Genomic DNA, 17,007 nt, shown 5'->3' on the forward strand with positions numbered 1-17,007 from the left:
TGCACGGTTATTTTTTATTTCATGGTGTTTAGCACAAACGTAGCAAGACGAACATAACCAGTCAGGGTACTGTAAAACAAACACTCCAAGGCGCCACGTAGAGATGGCTAGTTTTATTCTTTATTGTATAAATACTTTGTACTGCCAGCCAAACTGTGTGTACTCAAGGCCCAGAACACTGGCAAGTGTCACTGATAGAACTACTGCGCAAATACTGCCGTCACTTCGGTGCTGGGACCTTCATCGTCAGAAAGCTGTGGCGCAATTGTCACATGCGTTGTGCACAGAAAGGAAATGAAACACAAGGCCTTTAGAAGAAAAAAAACAAACTATATACACACAAAACTATTACTGTAAGACAATCATTTGGTTCATGGAGTTTAAAGTAAATGGCTTCAAAGAAATATAAATTAGCACACACCACTTAAGGCACAACATAAACAATAACATTTAGCGTGGCTGCCGAAATCAGCAATCACTGCATGTGCAAGCATTCGTCCACTACTACTTCTGAAGTTCTTATAATCAAGTCTGCCTATAGAATTGGATCTGCCACGAGTTTATTACAACACGTAAACATTTTACTTCGTCTGCCTAAAACAATGCTTTGTTTGGTACTGACAGCTGCAAATGTCACTAGAGGCCTACGACAGAAGGCAAGATTTATTCTTCATACAACAAACGGTCTCTCGCAATACGGGCGAAAAGACAATAATGCACACAGTTCTACGGGCTGTATCAGTACGACAGCGAGACACCTACAAATCCACCGTGGCCTTGTAGTACTGCAAAGACAATCTCGATCGAAAAAGGCTCTACGCACATGATTGCAGCCACTACTCGGTTTTCATCATCTTGGTCTGCACTTTTTGATCAGAAAACACGGACACAAACCGCATCGTCAGGCTTAACAACGGAATTCAGTGCCACTTGGCGTTGATGCCGTGTATTGTACAGCATATTTCATAAGCCCGCTTTTGTACAGCCTGGCAGGCCTGACAGCCAGTACCTAATGGCTGTTGATGCAGCCAAGGTCTACAAAGATCCATCTTTAGGCAAGTACTAAATCCTACAACAGGGCTGCATTACACTCCCATCAATGCAGCAAACGCAGTGCAGTGCCCTCCCCATCCAGCAACATAGCTCTGGTCACCTCACTCGCATAGATTAATCAACAGGTGCGCAATCATCAGACGTCACATACATCGTGGCAACGGTTACATCCGTTTTCAATGACACACCCGCAAGAGGCCAAGTACGCAATCCACATCCTGAAATAGTACATTTTTAAATGGAACAAAATTTATAAGTGTGCATGATAGGAATTACACAGATCATCACAAAGCAGTCGTCACCGTTGCACAAACGGACTAAACCTCAACCCGTGACCTTGTAAAGTGATGTTGCTGCTAGCAGATGATGCCGCTTTGGGGGTCCTTGGGGAAATCACAAAGAGGAGTGTGATAAATAGCAATATTAAGGATAATAGTGATATTAAGTCCCTTATCTAAACCAGGTGAGTGTACACTGGAAAGGTGTGTCAGCTCAACAGTGCTGTCAACACTGACCAGGTATTGTCACTCTTCTGCTTTTCCCTTATACCTTTCGTGTTGATTGATATAACACGGAACATTTACTATTTATTATATACCAAGTACCATCATATCTTCTTTCAGTAAAAAAAATTCTTTGGGCAGATACAACACGCCTATGAATGGAATTAAACTCGTCAACTTGTCTCCGCAGGGTGACAGGTAATTTTGCCGCTTTATGATTAATGAAAAGGGGAAACATTTTACCCGAACAGATCAGTTCCTTGTGGTTTTGGCCTTGTGGCATGACGATTGTGTCATAGGTTGGAGCTGTAGTTTATGTTCAGGCAGCTACGTGCCTTTGTGAGGTCTGGTGTTGGGCAGGGAGACACGCAAGCCTAAATCTTTCAAAACGACTATTGCTAGGAATGTCGGGAACCTCCCAAAGCGGTCACATGGTTACAGCCAGCACTCGGGCTGCAGCTGCTGCTGCCCCCTACTGATGAAGGTGCGACCCTGCTGCCGCTACGTGCGACCTCATAGGCGTGCCGCTGGGCCGGCGTACAGGCGAGACGGCGCTCGCGACGCCGCTACTTCTCAGTGAGCGACAGCATGAGCACTCGCTCCAGCTCGTCCTCCTCCTCGCGTTGCCGGCGCTCGGCATCCTGCTGCTCTCGCGCCGACATCTCCAGCACCAGGCGCAGCTGCTCAGCGTAGCCGACCTGCACTGGCAAGGAGGCCGGCGACTGCGCCGCCACCGGCGTCTGTGCCGGCGGCACTGTGCCGCGATCGTCCCCTTCACCGGCGTCGACGTCCTTCAGCAGTGCCGCCAGTGGTGCCTCATCGCTCGGGTTTGCCGTGCCCAGAATTCCTCCTTCCTTGGCCAAACCACACCCCCCTGCTGTTGCGTGCAGCAGCAAGCTTTCCTGCAGGGCCCTGCAGTGATCAAACAAATATGTTAATATCCTCCGTCCCAATTGAGCTGTTAACATAAAACAAGAGCTGTGATCACTGAGCTTCGGTAACAGTGAAAACATATAGAGACAGGAAGCTCATCAACTTTGCCGGATCCTCATAACAAACTGCGTAGCATCTGTGTGCAGCTGGCAAACAGTAATTACATAAACAAACATTTTGAGTGTGCCGCTGCGCTTGTTTTTGTCAGTAATGTTGACACGGCACACTTGGGGGATGTACTGACCTTTCCAGCTCCCTCTCTTCATCGGTGAGGTGCTGACCGCCTGGAACGCTGTTGGACAGGGCCTCCCATACGGTCACCTGCGGACGACATGGCAAGTTCTGACGTGAGCAGAGAAACCAAAGAAGCGTGGAACATGGAGGAGAGTCACAGGTAGTTTGATTGGGCCACTGAGCAACTGTGAGCTAGTCTCGGAGTTGATTTGGTATACACCGAGCCCGACGTAACTGATTTACAGACTGATTGAGATATAAGTTGGGCAAAGTTTGAGCAATGAGATCGTTTCATTTGCACGTGCTGGGTGGATTGTTACATCGAATGATTGCGAGAGATTGCGGCTGCTTGAAGAGGCTTTAGTCAAGTAGTTGATTGATGGTGGCTGATGAGCATGGGTGAAGCTGTGAAGTGGCTCAACTCCTGGGAAAGCTCACGGTGCGCAAATGGCCACTTTGCTGGTAGCCCAGCCAAACCTCGGTAATGTGGAAATAGTGTGGCACGAACCCTCGTGTCACCGTCCCACGCTCCTGCCGTCTCCACACTTCCAACGGCGCGGCCCACCTGCTCCGCCTCGGTGCCGGCCTCCAGCAGGCTCTGCTGGATGGCAAACTGCAGGAGGTCATCGTCCTCATCCCGCATGGGCTCATGCTTGCTGCTGCCCACGACGGTGTAACCACGCGGGGCCTCGAACACCGACGGGTCGACTTCGCAGCTGCGTACGCCGGCACCTTCACCCGGTGCCGGGCACGCCGCCGCCACGGCCATCTCCGGGGTCGCCTGCACCAGCGGGACTGAGCACCGCACATGCGCACACACGGAGTCTTGTCAGCACGAGCAGCGGGGCAAGCGACGTCTTGCGAACGGTACTCTTGTCACGACGACTGGTCGATGCTGAAACTGAGCGGTTAGATGTTGTGCAAATCCCCAAGTTCGGCCGCCCCAAGTTTAGTACAACTCTCAAGTTTTCGACACACGCCACTGCGGGCATCTTCAACTCCTGACAAATGTTTTTGCTAGAGAAGTCCAAAAAGTCGTGATATTTCGCGACAACATTCCGAAGTTAGCAATTCTGCTTAGTTGAGGCCATGGTGAGGCAGAGAAGTGGTGTCCACCACTCACCTGTGGGGTCCTCAGCCTCCCCGCTGGGCGACGGCGTTCCGCCTGCCATGGAGCAGCACACGCTCTCCACCGGCGAGTCGCACCCGTTCAGGTTCCCAAACGTGATGCGAGCGTTGAGCACGTGAAACAGAGGGATTTCTGTCAGAGGGACGAGGGGACAGCAATCGTTGAGAGGGTGGGGGATGCGGGATGGAGGAGTTGTCAGGGGGTGGGAGATGGAGGCTGAGAGAATTGTAAAGGGCTGGGAGATGGAGGGGCAGGATCGGGGAATGGGGGAATTGCGAGGAGGTGGTGAATAGAAGGCGGCAAGTAGAAGGTGGCGTGGAGCTGATGGCAGGCTGGAGGTAATGAGGTGAACAATGAAGATGAGACCACACAACCATGCACCTCACCGATCTTGACGGGGAAGCCGGAGGGCAGGCGCAACGTGATGAAGTCGCGCAGCTTTGCGAAGTGCGCGTTACTGATGGCCATGAGGTCGATGATGGGCGTCACCTGCTCCACTAGCGACAGCGGGTGGTTCTCGCACAGCCACAGTTTGGCCTTGAACCTGCACCCCCCCACGCACGGCAGCACACAGACGATCAAAGGTGCTCGCTCGACGGACGAGCAGTAGAGGAAAACATTGGCATGCAGTTGACGGGCGGTCGTGGCGGGGGTCGCTCACCTCTGCGTTTTGACGGTCAGCTCTATGGGACGACCAATGTCGCGCACGCCCAGGTCAAATGCCGGGTCAAAATACTCTTCGGGGGTGATGGCTGTGGGGTTGGTCGGGCTGGCCACCTGCAAGATCTCCGCCTACACCACAGTAAGAGGTGGCGGGTTATCAGCGCCATGCTTATACTTTCTACCCGGCAGCGCAAGTAAAATTAAACAGGCATGACTGCAGAGATGGGCCAGTGGGGCAAAGCACTCACCCCGCCACTGCTGGTGCCAATGTGCTGCTCCGCTATTCCCAGAAAGGACTGTAAGGGTGTCTTGGTGCCTGTGTCAACAAAATACGATGCACAGTTAGCTCAGATTTCCAACAAAGAATCAGCAGCTAAGGCCTTTGTTTGGAAATTTTACACTTGCTATTTTACACTGAGACCTCCCGCTCAATGCATGTATTTGTATAGGAGGCTGGTAGTCAAATATAAATACCCGTATATATTTGCCAATCACGCATGCGAAGGGCGGCACGCACAGATTCACATGCCTATGCGTAATGTGCAGCTTCCGTGCACTGCTTAACAAACATGATGGTACGGACGCTACATGTCAAGCAACTCCTGATACCAGACTCAATACAAGTATTAAGTCAGTTGCTTTTCCAACGCCATACAAAAGAGAGAGACCGCTCAACAGAGACGTACAATTCACAATTTGAATTCATATAGACGATTCTGTGACAGGCAGGCGTGTGAACCGTCTTGAGCGACAGCTCCCAGGGCGGACCTTTGTTGCGAGACTTGTCCTGCTCGGAGAGGTGCTCGGTGCGTGTCTTGGTGACGAGCTCCACGTTGGAGGCGCTGTAAACCTGGCACCAGACACCGCCGCGTTACTCCCGACCGCACCGCGTGCCAGGGACCAGCACTGCACCGGTGTTGTGCTCGCGCTCAGCTCGACGCTAATTTGCGCTTGGAATTTATTTACGCGACACGCCGTAGGAGACAGCTGAAGGATTCGCACCTTGGCTTCGTATCCATTCACCGCCTCGATTTTCTCGCTCCTCCAGCCCCAGATGCCCGACATGTTCCTGTGAGCATGAGAGAGACGCCGAACTGAGCTGGAGCAATGCTGGGCTAGGGTCATGCTGGGAAACTGGTGTTCCGTGTGGAGCACCGGCGTGGCATTTGAGGCCATGAAATTACGACCACCACATGTAGATGAGTGATGGTGGTTTTTAAATATATATTTTTTTCATTGTTCATATTATGCTGCCTTGGTTTCAAAATTGGTAAATTCAAAATTGCTATTTTAAATACTGTTTTTACAGATATACGGCTGTGGTTTGAGGGTAAAGCCACACACTTTAATCAACAATGTGTAGGTCTTCTCCAGTTCCGCAATGAAAACAAGCCCAAGGACGCTGGCTTATAAGTCATTTCACCGAGGGTTCAAAGCGCACCCTTTCCCAAGGCCTCAATACATCGCCCCACAAAAATCAGTCCTTGCTCAGCACAGACTGCCTGCATTAGGAAGAACCAACATGCTACTGATGTCTGAGCCGCTAGATTTATATCACGATTGGTATTTAAAAAAGAATACAAGATATAATGTGACTGCCACCAAACCCTATACAGCATTCACATCACTGATGGTAACGTATGCTGCAGGTGCTGCCAGGGCCTAGCAAAAAAGCTAACTCCCGGGCTCGCTTGTTAAGGCTATGTGGTGTTGGGTCGGACAACTAAAGGCAGCAGAGAGGAACTTGAGCCGGGGTCGGCCAGACTGGTTCATGCAACGGACCAGCACCATTGCAAGTGGTTTTGCGAATGCAGCGCGAGCAACTGGACTCTGCAGGAGGAATGAACGAGTCCCTGGGGGGGTCTCAGAAAACCCTGGACACAATCTCCAAGCGAGCTGCCCCCCTCTCACCTCTCGAACTGGATGTTCTTGGTGTCGATGTGCGTGGAGACGATGGGTGAGGTGAGGCGGCCGGCGATGTGTTCCTCGGACGGCTTCATGGTGGAGAGCAGCAGCTCGGGATCCTGCAGGTCCAGTGCCAGCGTCTCCAGGTACATCACCTGCTTGTCATGGTCCACTTCCATCACCAGCGCGCCCTCGTCTGCACATTCAGGCAAGACAATGGACGACAACGCGTTATAGAGGAAGGGGGGGCAGTGGGGAGGAGTAGGGGGTGGGGGGGGAGCGGACAGTACAGTGAGGGAGGTGGAATGGGGTGGTGGGGGAGGAGGACCCCCTCACCCTGTCCCTTGAAGATGAAGCTGCGGCTGCCACGCTGCCACGTCATGTGGTCGAATCCGAGCAGCGTGGTGTCCACGCGCAGGTTGGCGCCACACTTCCACACTTTGTAGACGTCACTCGGGCAGATCCTGGACACCAGGGGGACTGCACGCACCCGGGGAGAACGCACGGTGGGGGAGGGGGTGGGGGGGGATGACTCAGCACAGGTGAGGAGTGGTTCTGTCTGACTCCGAGAAATCGTTCTCACCCGTGGAATGTACCACATGCTGGAGTGTTGAGACTTACCCCAGCTCGTGAATTCCCACTTCATTTCCACATAGAAGTCCTGGGCCTGAAAGGGACACCCAAACATAAGTTTGAAGTCATATCAGGTACTGAAGCAGCCTATAGGAGCCATGCCAGCAATTGCGATGCTTTACGCAAAGCCTTATACCAGCCCACACTGACCAGTGCGATGTATGGTCAAACACATCTACATGGTAATCGCTGCGTGGGGAGGCCTTCATCTAACAGTGGATGATAATGAGCCGTCTATTATCATACATTTTGTAAGTAATTCACACTGGCACAGATTTAACACCTGGAATGAGCATACTTCACAAGGTGTGGTTTGATGGCACGTGGCGGAAGGTGCACGTCTGTGTTACTGTGCTAAGGTCCAAAACTTAAAAGTAACCACAAGCGACGGAAAATTAGAAACCTCGTGTGTTTTTGAAGGGTATTTTGACCTGTGACTGTGGCAATCCACAGACGCGGCGGTTTCATGAGCAGCCACACGGGCGAGCGAGGCACCGATTGTGTCGACGCAGCGGAGGAAGAGGTGGGAGGCGAGAAGATGGGAGGCGAGGAAGTGAGCGGTGATATCAGGAGAGGAAGGACGAGGGAGAAGACAAGGACACGGAAGGTAGTGGGAAGGGGCAGGAGTAGGGAATGCGCTGAAAGATACAGCCACGAATTTGAATCTGGGTGGTGTGAATCAAGGCTGTGGTACATTATACATGCAGCATGGTGATCATATGACATGTGAAGCATGCTGGAAGGATCAATCTCGTTGGCACATTAGCATATTTTCTGTCCAGAAATCACCTTCTGCTTGTTTTATTACTCGTAATGGTTCCCAAACGCTTACACGCGCTTCTGTCGAATGAGGTGCTCATCAATTACAGAAAATGTTAACATTTGTTTATGAGGGCTGGGGAGCATTCAAACGAATTGTCCTATCTCCGGATGCGTTGAAGAGGTTGGGTGAGATTCTGTGGAAAAAAACAGAGATCCTGTGGTGGAGATGGTGGTGGTAAATGGCTTGGCAGTGGTGGGCAAGTGTAGTCATAGAAGAGGTGGTGGGCAGACGTGGTGGAGTTAGATGGGTGTTGTGGTATTGGTGAATTGATGGTGATGGTGGATAGGTGTGGAGGTGAGTGTGTGGTAGTGTGGGCACCTGGGTTTGCCCCGTGACCTCCTGCCAGCGGGCGTTCGACACTTCACGCGGCCTCAACATGCACATAGCCTGGCACAAGCGTCGTGGTGACGTCACCGCCACTTAGTGTCGAATGGCGGTTGTTGTTGTTTGTGGTGGTGGGCGTGTGTGGTGGTGGTGGTGAGCATGTGTGGTGGAGGTGGGCATGTAGAGGTGGGCTGGTGTGGGGGGGGTGGGCGGGTGTTGTGAAAGTGGGCCAAAGCGGTGGAGGTTGGCGGGTGTGGCGCATGGTGGTGGTACAGGTGGTGCTGGCGGTTGTCACAATGGCAAAAGCAGCAGCACCTTGCGGAGTTTGCCGAGGAGCTCAGGAATTCCCTCGAGCCTCTTTGTGGCGCGCTGATAGTCCCGGTACTGCAGCACGAGCTGCACCAGCTCGGGGTCGCCGGTGCTCACCGCCTCCTGCAGCACTGCCGGCAGCGCGCGGGGAGAGGAGTGGCTCGCACAACGGCCCTCAAACCCTCAACACACACGGCACCCAGGCCTCCCCTGCACAAGAGACTCCTAGTCTCACTTCGTGGATGCTCACCTGGTCTGTCTATGTTAATCTTTGGATCTTTGTGTACATCTGTGGGTTTATAGGAAAGTCTAAGTTCAAGCGACTCTGTATCAATCCATGGATATCTAGGCAAGAATGTATTTCTCTTGAGTTTCTATGAAATGTGTTTTCATGATTGCATTGCACAGACTCAATGGCTCAATGTTAAGCGGCCAGCAACAAACAGCACTATTAAAGGTGAAACAGGTAATCGTTACTCTTTGGTTCTTTCGGTAACGTCACGTAGGTAGAAAAATAAAATTAAACAAAAAATAATATATCACTACGTTTCGATCGCAACACAAGCGGTCGTCCTCAGGTGGAAAAAATGATCCAGCAGTGGGACTGCTGAACCAGCGAGAGAGCTGTTACAACAAGAGGTTATTTATGTGGCGATGGGCAAGCAAGCGGGATCTGAGCTGGAAAGGAATTCCATCCCCGGACGCAAGCACGTCAGTTGTGTTAATGGGGGAGATTAGGGAAAGAGAGCTTAGGGAGAGAGATTAGCATGAAATAAGCTTCCGTCGCCGCATAAGAGTATCATCCCCGCATATGCGCACAACAGCAGTGTTAATGGGAGATTATCACTATGTTGATGGGAGAGATTAGGCAGGGAGATTAGGGGGATTAGTAAGTTAATGTCATGTCTATGTGTAACACAACCTGCGGTGCTGCCAACTGCGCTGTGAGGCAAGCGCTTCCACACAAGGAGAACCACCGCAACGGTGGTCGCGTCAGTGAGACACAAAGCCCATCACACAGCCAGAACCATCGGTACGTCGAGGCTAAGGGAGCAGAGGTGGCCATGTTAGCGAGACCCCAGCTCGTTAATGCAGAGGCAAGTTACGACTTTGCTTGGTTAATAACGTCCTTCCAATGATTGCTCAGCTTATACCCATCTTCTCGGTTGAAATTGTCTCTGTGTTTATATATCTGGATGGCTTCATAGACAAATCTTTGATGGTAGCCAGAAGGTTTTCAGAGTACCTAGGTCTCGGATAAAACAATATTGTGCGAGCCCACTGCGTTATAACAATGATCAGCCGCTGCAGAGGTATTGGTTCTGCCGTGTTTCAAATCTGACTTGTGTTCGCGAACACGGTCCGAGACATGTCGTTGGGTTTCCCCAATGTAACTGCTGCCGCAGACACAACTTGGTTTGTAGACACCAGGGTATTGCATGTCAGGACTTCCCTAACCGAATCGACCAAGCAGCTCTCTCTAAAACCTTCGGCTGCTACACCACCCAGATTTTATTGTCTTCCAAAAATTCATAAAGAAGGTACTCCACTCCGTCCTATTGTTTCTACCATCAACTCACCTACCTACAAACTGGCCCGATTTCTGTCTGAGACCCAGCATTCATTCACGGGCAAGACCACCTCAGCAGTACTTAATTCAGATCACTTGGTTTCTCTAATCAAGGACATTTTACTGTCTCCAGATGATTTGCTTGTCCGCTTCGATGTAGTCTCTTTGTTCACCAATGTACCTGTACCTGACACCATAGCAATCATTAAAGACTTGGTCCAACAGGGACTGAATCCTGATGCACCAACTTTGGTGAGGCACTGCCTTACAAACACTTACTTCATCTGGAATGGTACATTCTACAAACAAAATGAAGGTACCCCTATGGGTTCTCCCTTATCACCAGTGGTAGCGAATGTTTTCATGGAGAAATTTGAAACAGTTGCCATCCTGACATCCACCCTACGTCCTTCCCTGTGGAAGAGATACGTAGATGACACTTTCGTCATCTGGCCACATGACCAGCCAGCATGAACCATTTTTTCAACCACATAAATTCCATACACCCATCCATCAAATTCACCATGGAAGTGGAAAATGATGGCAAGCTACCATTCCTGGATGTATTGATCGAGAAGAGGCCTGATGGCTCGTTGGGACATTCCGTCTACAGGAAAACCACCCACATGGATTCCTATCTAAAGCCTGACTCCCACCACCATCTGGCCCAGGACTCCCTCATCAAAACACTACACCATAGGGCCCGCTGCATCTCCGACCAGCGCCACCTAGCCAGTGAACTGGAGCACGTACACCAAGCCCTCAAGATGAATGAATACTCAGACCGCACAATCCGCAAAGCTGTAGCCCCAACCATGGGGAGACAACCATCTGAGGACCCAATCAAAACCATCACCTTGCCATAAATAGCAGGTGTTATAAAAAATATTTCCAAAATCTTAAACAAACTCAAGATCCAGGTCAGATTCAATACAGTACACAAAATCCGTGATGTGATCCCATCTGTGAAGGATGTCATTCCTGACATGCAATACCCTGGTGTCTACAAACTAAGTTGTGTCTGCGGCAGCAGTTACATTGGGGAAACGAAACGACATGTCTCGAACCGTGTTCATGAACACAAGGCAGATTTGAAACACGGTAGAACCAATACCTCTGCAGTGGATGATCATTGTTATAACGCAGTGGGCTCGCACGATTGTGAGAGCAAGGTACTCTGCAAACCGTCGGGCTACCATCAAAGATTTGTCCATGAAGCCATCCAGATATATAAACACAGAGACAATTTCAACCAAGAAGATGGGTATAAGCTGAGCAATCATTGGAAGGACGTTATTAACAAAGCAAAGTCGTAAATTGCTGTGGTGCTTCCATTCTTCCCTGTCGTTTGGCTGTTATCTCCGACTCTCAGAGTTGCATTGCCCTGTTAGGTGCCTCTGCATTAACGAGCTGGGGTCTCCCTAACATGGCCACCTCTGCTCCCTTAGCCTCGATGTATCGATAGTTCTGCCTGTGTGATGGGCTTTGTGTCTCACTGGCGCGACCACCGTTGCGGTGGTTCCCCTTGCGTGGACGCGCTTGCCTCACAGCGCAGTTGGCCGCGCCGCAGGTTGTGTTACATTAACTTACTAATACCCCTAATCTCCCTGCCTAATCTCTCCCATCAACATAGTGATAATCTCCCATTAACACTGATGTTGTGCGCATATGCGGGGATGATACTGTTATGCGGCGATGGAAGCTCATGTCATGCTAATCTCTCTCCCTAAGCTCTCTTTCCCTAATCTGCCCCATTGACACAACTGACGTGCTTGCGTCCGGGGATGGAATTCCTTTCCAGCTCAGACCCCGCTTGCTTGCCCATCGCCACATAAATAACCTCTTGTTGTAACAGCTCTCTCGCCGGTTCAGCAATTCCACTGCTGGATTATTTTTTCCACCTGAGGACGACCGCTTGTGTTGCGATCGAAACGTCGTGATATATTATTTTTTGTTTTATTTTATTTTTCTACCTACGTGAATATGGATTCCTGCAGTCACGAAAGCTTCAAATCAAGGTAATCGTTAGAAAAATGTGTAAATCACTTCTGCTTTGCTGGATTAATCCAGGTCGCTATAAAAAATATGGACTTTTACTCTCAATGGGCTATCACCTCGCTATAAAGGCCAATCTATGTTATCTATCTTGCACACTCGTAATAATCTAGGTTATTAGAGTTGTGCATTCATAAAAGTACTGGCTGGTATATCTACGGGCCTCTGTCTGCATACACCTATTCTGCTCTGCTACACTTAATTAAATCCAGGTCTCCCTGTAAAAACAGACTTGTGCTCTCAATGGGCTGTCATCTGTTCAAATGTAGAAGTCATCTCTGATGTTATCTCTTTAATGGACATGAGGCTGACCAGGCGCCCCAGGAGTGAGCCACCCACCCGTCCAGCCCTGTGCGTTTTCATGATTGACGTCGGCGTTGTAGCGCAGCAGCACCCGCGTCGACTCCAGGTGCCCCAGTGCCACCGACAGATGCAGAGGGGTCCTACCCCGGGGGTCCACCGAGTCCAGATTGCTCTGATGACACGCACACACGCATGCACATGAACACACGCAAACACACAAATATCTCCTGAAGAGTCCTAACAGACCGTTTGAGCAGGTGCTGATCACTAATGAAGGGTGGCACAGTGCACAAGGGAGTGGCATGTCTTGCACCACGCTCGGCCGCCTTTGTATCCCCAGTGTTGATGTTTATACAATGCACCAAGTAGTTGTTGAAGTCTGAGTCAACCTAGTGTAGGCCAAGCACAGGTTAAAATAATCCACACTTATGTGAAGCCATGGCCAAGAATCAATCACTGATAGCCAGGTTCTTAAGTGCAGCCCACTAACCACTATCTTGTTACATACAGTATACACAAATGTGCGTGCACACATACAGAGCTTAATGTGGCTCGCTCTCAGTGGCCAAACCGAATCAGGTGTTCTCACTCCTCCACGAATGCAGCCATGACAGCCCTTATAAAACGCGTATAGGGAATGCCGTCTTGTGCCTCCTGTCTGCGAAGAAGGTTGTTTGGGTCTGCCCAGTTCCCTCAAGCAACGCATTCCTGGCATCAGTGCTGAGGGACATACCGATCTTAGGCAACCACCTCACATCTTGGCTCATCTGAAAACGGGATCAACCACTTGAGATGTCACTCCTGTGCTTTCTGTTCCACCGCACTGTCCCATCTCAATGGTAAAAGGCGCTTTTTGACAACACGTGTGCAATTTCTATTTGGTGTTCATATTGGTGTTTGTATGATGGCTGCCTAGGGCTTGACCCACACAGGGTGCCCGTGCATGAGGACAACATGGATGCACGGGACAAGGGTGCGGGTGTATATGTAACACAATTTTTGTTCCTGGGTAATAAGTGTTATTTTTTTATTGTTTATGCCTAAAAAGTAGAAAAAATGGCTACTATTCCCCACAAACTTTGCTTTTGTGACCAGGACTTTATGTGAAGGAATGACACAAATGCACACCACGTTTTCTCATTCAAAATAGGTACATTTTTTAATATCAGACCTTTCCACCTGCACCGTGCAATGCTCTGTTCTAATTCAACTAGTCTTTGTTTGATTTACTCAATAATCCAGGAACCAGCTGTGCGCTCATGCAGGCAACAAAAGATGCAGCAGTGCGTGGTCTGGTTGACCAACCACAAATAAAACACCACTTTTGAAAATGCCAGCGGAACCGAGCTGTGGGGCATCACAGAAGCAAGTGAGCATGGGCACTGAACACGCTGCAAATCCGGATGAGCTTTGGGTGAGAGGTGATTAAATATTTATGTATGGGGGATTTTTTTTTCGTTACAAATAACCCGCACACATTTCCAGGTGTAAGTCACTGCAGGACTATTTGAATAGCAAAACTAAAACATGAACAAAAATGTCAAAGTGACAGAGGTGTGTTAAAGATAGTGGGAAGGGTCAGTGATTGGATGGCTTGTTGATTAGAGCTTTAACGATCACTCGTGTATGGTTGACTACTTGTCTAGAAATAGGGGCACAGCTAGCATTAGTGCCTGGATGGTTTGATTGGTTAGTGGCAATAATTAGGACTAGGGGCTGGGTGGCTAGTTTGTGAGTGGTCTAGTTGGTTACGATCTGGGTTCGTACTCATGTCTGATTGGACAGTTGGTTATGGGTAGGACAAATACTAGAGTCCAGTTAGTTAGGCTTAGTACTCATGTTTAGTAGGCAAGGTGGTAGTGGTTACAGGGTTGGACAAGCACTTGATACACTTGTGTGCTCCACCCACTAACTGCTCATCCTGTTTCCCCATTGGTACTCGTTTCCGTTTCAGATTTGCATGATCTTCACAGCTGACACAGCACCGTACATGGCCTCTGACAGTGCCAACAGTGATCTGTGGACTGTCATGCTCCCCCCACCTTCACCACCCCTCACTGACACTCAGATGGGCAAATCGCGGCCAAATCACCCTCTCATCAAGCAGTGAATTGACAGAGTGGCGTGTTTCGATATCTATGTATGTTTATTAATATCCGGAGAGAGCTGACCTGTGCATGATTGTAAGTAACCAGGAGCATTGTTCAGCAAGTTCGGGTCTCCATCGCTACTGTCATGCGCCCTAATCCCCTTCTATAACTGCAACAGTGCGAACTGTTATGAAGGCTCTTCTGAGGCGTCGCGTTAATTCGGGTTTCGTCTGCCTGTAAAGTGTAAACACAGGCAAGGCGATCGCACCCCAGCGTGTAAATACTGTGCACAAAGTGGTGCTTGCGAACCTTGAAAGGCTCCAATGTCGACGAGTCAACAGGATCTCATTGTGTGCATGGACAGCCATTGATCACTTACAGATTTGCCTCGTCGATGTGTTTGTTAATCGCGGCTCTTCCTGTGTGTAAATACCGTTGCGGTAATTTGTTAACCATGTCTCCATTGCCAATGTGTCAAAATTATTATCTTGTACATCCACAAGGCAAAACTCTTTAGCTCAGATATCCCCATGAATTTTATCAACGGGATACATTGCGTGTAGTCAAGGAGAGGTATTTAGTATCGAAGATCGTCCTCGTCAATGTCACATTGAATGGGAATACCATCTCGATATTTGCACCACAGTTGCCCCTTGCCACTGCCACTTGCGTGCCCCCCCCCCCTATGTACGATTCATTTAAAACACAGAAGCTTGGCTTGCCAACAACACAGCAGCTCTGATTTTGTCGTCCATCGGTTATATAATTTCAGGTCTCCATTTCAAGTGCCATTCGCATCTCTTCCGGGTAGCAATACAGGAGCAGGTAAGTGACCAGGTCTCGCCGAATATCGTGTCAGAGGGAATAACAACACGGTCACCTGTGAATGAAGTACAGAGATTCGTTACTGAAGGCCTCCCCCTAGGCATTGTGAACACAGGATGTGTGTGAAGGCAGGAGAGAGGTAAGGACTAACTAACACTGCCAGGTCACTTCACCAATGGCAACGCGCTCTCCCATACCTACGATTACAAAAAAAAACAGCGGAACCTGTCATCCCAGCATCTCCCTCGTCATTGCCCCGGCTCGTCGCCTCCATCATCACAGTTATCAACCACAGCGCGCACGGGGAGATGTGGCCTAAGATGAAGCCTCGAGAACGCCCGGCCTCGCCTAGCCGCGCCGCCGGGTTCCTCGCGCCTCGACCCCGCGGGGCCTTTAACTCCTCTCCGCTGGGGAGGGGGTCGCGGCCGCCACTCTTTGTAATCCGCAGCGCGGATGCGCGAGATTTCGCTCGCAATTGGCCGTGCGGTGCACCACGTGAGCCGCCGCGACCAATAGCGCGCAGGGCGGCGGGCAAAGCGCGTGGGAAATATAAACGCGGCAATGACCGTGGAACCCCCTCGCTCGCGCCGTTCCCCTCACCCGGTCGCCGTTGAGGCGCCGCTCGAGTTCGCCGAAGCCGTTGCGCCACACGAGCAGATGCAGCGGGAAGTGCTCGGGCTTGTTGCTGTCGGCCGAGCTCATGGCGACGCGGGCTGGCTCAGAGGCAGCGGCCGTGGCGCGTCCCCCCCGCCGTCTTCCGCCGCGCTCCAGGGCGGGCCGCACGGGCGAGACCAACTAGGGACAACCGGCGACACACAGGGGGGGTTGCTTCAGTTTAAGCTTCGCAGGGACGCCAGTCCTATATAAATGTTGGGAATCGCAACGCGTAACCTTTAAACTGAGAAGTTTAATGATAAGACTTTGAATGGAAGCGAGGGGTGCGTTTGCTTGGCAGCGGGCGTTGGGTGTACGTGCGTGTGGGCGGTATTCCCCCCCCCCCCTGGGTTTGGTGTAAGTGGTGCGGTCCGCGCAACCCCCGGTGTGGGACGCGTCCACACTCGCCGTGCATCCTTCTCGCCCTCTCCATCCTCAACATCCACATCATCAGCAGCAGCAGCAGCAAGCTACAAGCAAGCGGCTCTTTCATCAACATCATCATCGTAGTATCCGTTTGGTCGTCAGTCTGTAAATTCCGTTCATATTCTCAGCGGGAGCTGAAGGCCCCGCCCGCCCGGCAGCTCGCTCGCTCGCTCGGCCAGATGTCGAGGAAGATGACGCGCGCCGAGGTGTGCGCCGACTGCAGCGCGCCAGGTACAGCCCCGCTGGCGGGGGCGGGGGTGATGGTGGTGCCGGTCATGGTGCTGATGGTGATGATGGTGCTGATGATGGTGCTGATGATGGTGCTGATGATGGTGCGGGTCATGGTGCTGATGGTAGTGATGGTGCTGATGGTGGTGATGGTGCTGATGATGGTGATGATGGCGATGCTGGTGATGGTGGTTATGATGATGATGGTGATGATGCTGGTGATGATGGTTATGATAATGATGGTGGTGATGGTGCTGATGATGATGGTGCTGATGATGGTTATGATGGTGATGCTGGTTATGATGATGATGCTGGTTATGATGGTGATGCTGGTTATGATGCTGATG

General features: G+C 50.7%; 2 protein-coding genes across 5 annotated transcripts in view; one reads left to right on the forward strand and one right to left on the reverse strand.

Annotated features, from left to right (window-relative positions):
* Positions 1-98: 98 nt before the first annotated feature.
* LOC144945244 (ankyrin repeat domain-containing protein 13D-like) lies at positions 99-16,149 on the reverse strand. Its single transcript, XM_078873609.1, has 15 exons — positions 15,953-16,149; positions 12,474-12,609; positions 8,516-8,640; positions 7,042-7,087; positions 6,757-6,900; positions 6,427-6,616; positions 5,518-5,584; positions 5,284-5,365; positions 4,764-4,831; positions 4,514-4,644; positions 4,239-4,396; positions 3,847-3,984; positions 3,232-3,518; positions 2,734-2,810; positions 99-2,468 (listed from the first exon to the last, which is right to left on the reverse strand). Exons 1-15 carry the CDS (start codon positions 16,052-16,054, stop codon positions 2,123-2,125), a joined length of 2,097 nt encoding a protein of 698 aa, XP_078729735.1. The 5' UTR covers positions 16,055-16,149; the 3' UTR covers positions 99-2,122.
* A 182-nt stretch (positions 16,150-16,331) lies between these two features.
* The window catches only part of GIT2 (GIT ArfGAP 2), a 28,376-nt gene continuing 27,700 nt past the window's right edge, over positions 16,332-17,007 (forward strand). The window contains exon 1 of one of the 4 annotated variants that reach the window (XM_078873605.1): positions 16,332-16,663. In XM_078873605.1, the coding sequence (XP_078729731.1) occupies positions 16,612-16,663 (52 nt within the window). In that variant the 5' untranslated portion in view covers positions 16,332-16,611. The remainder of the gene's footprint in view (positions 16,664-17,007) is intronic. The other 3 variants (XM_078873607.1, XM_078873606.1, XM_078873608.1) reach the window with 3 other exon arrangements.

This window comes from Lampetra fluviatilis, chromosome 37 (assembly GCF_964198595.1).
Source record: "Lampetra fluviatilis chromosome 37, kcLamFluv1.1, whole genome shotgun sequence".
Taxonomy (NCBI): domain Eukaryota; kingdom Metazoa; phylum Chordata; class Hyperoartia; order Petromyzontiformes; family Petromyzontidae; genus Lampetra; species Lampetra fluviatilis.

What these genes read in the sequence shown, in the direction of transcription:
- LOC144945244 (XM_078873609.1), bottom strand. Translation starts at nt 16,054, where the DNA reads ATGAGCTCGGCCGACAGCAACAAGCCCGAGCACTTCCCGCTGCATCTG. An exon ending in TCCTCGGCAAACTCCGCAAG is followed by an intron (nt 7,088 to 8,515) that starts GTGCTGCTGCTT and finishes TGTCCCTTTCAG; the next exon opens with GCCCAGGACTTCTATGTGGA. An exon ending in CGGCTTCCCCGTCAAGATCG is followed by an intron (nt 3,985 to 4,238) that starts GTGAGGTGCATG and finishes TCCCTCTGACAG; the next exon opens with AAATCCCTCTGTTTCACGTG.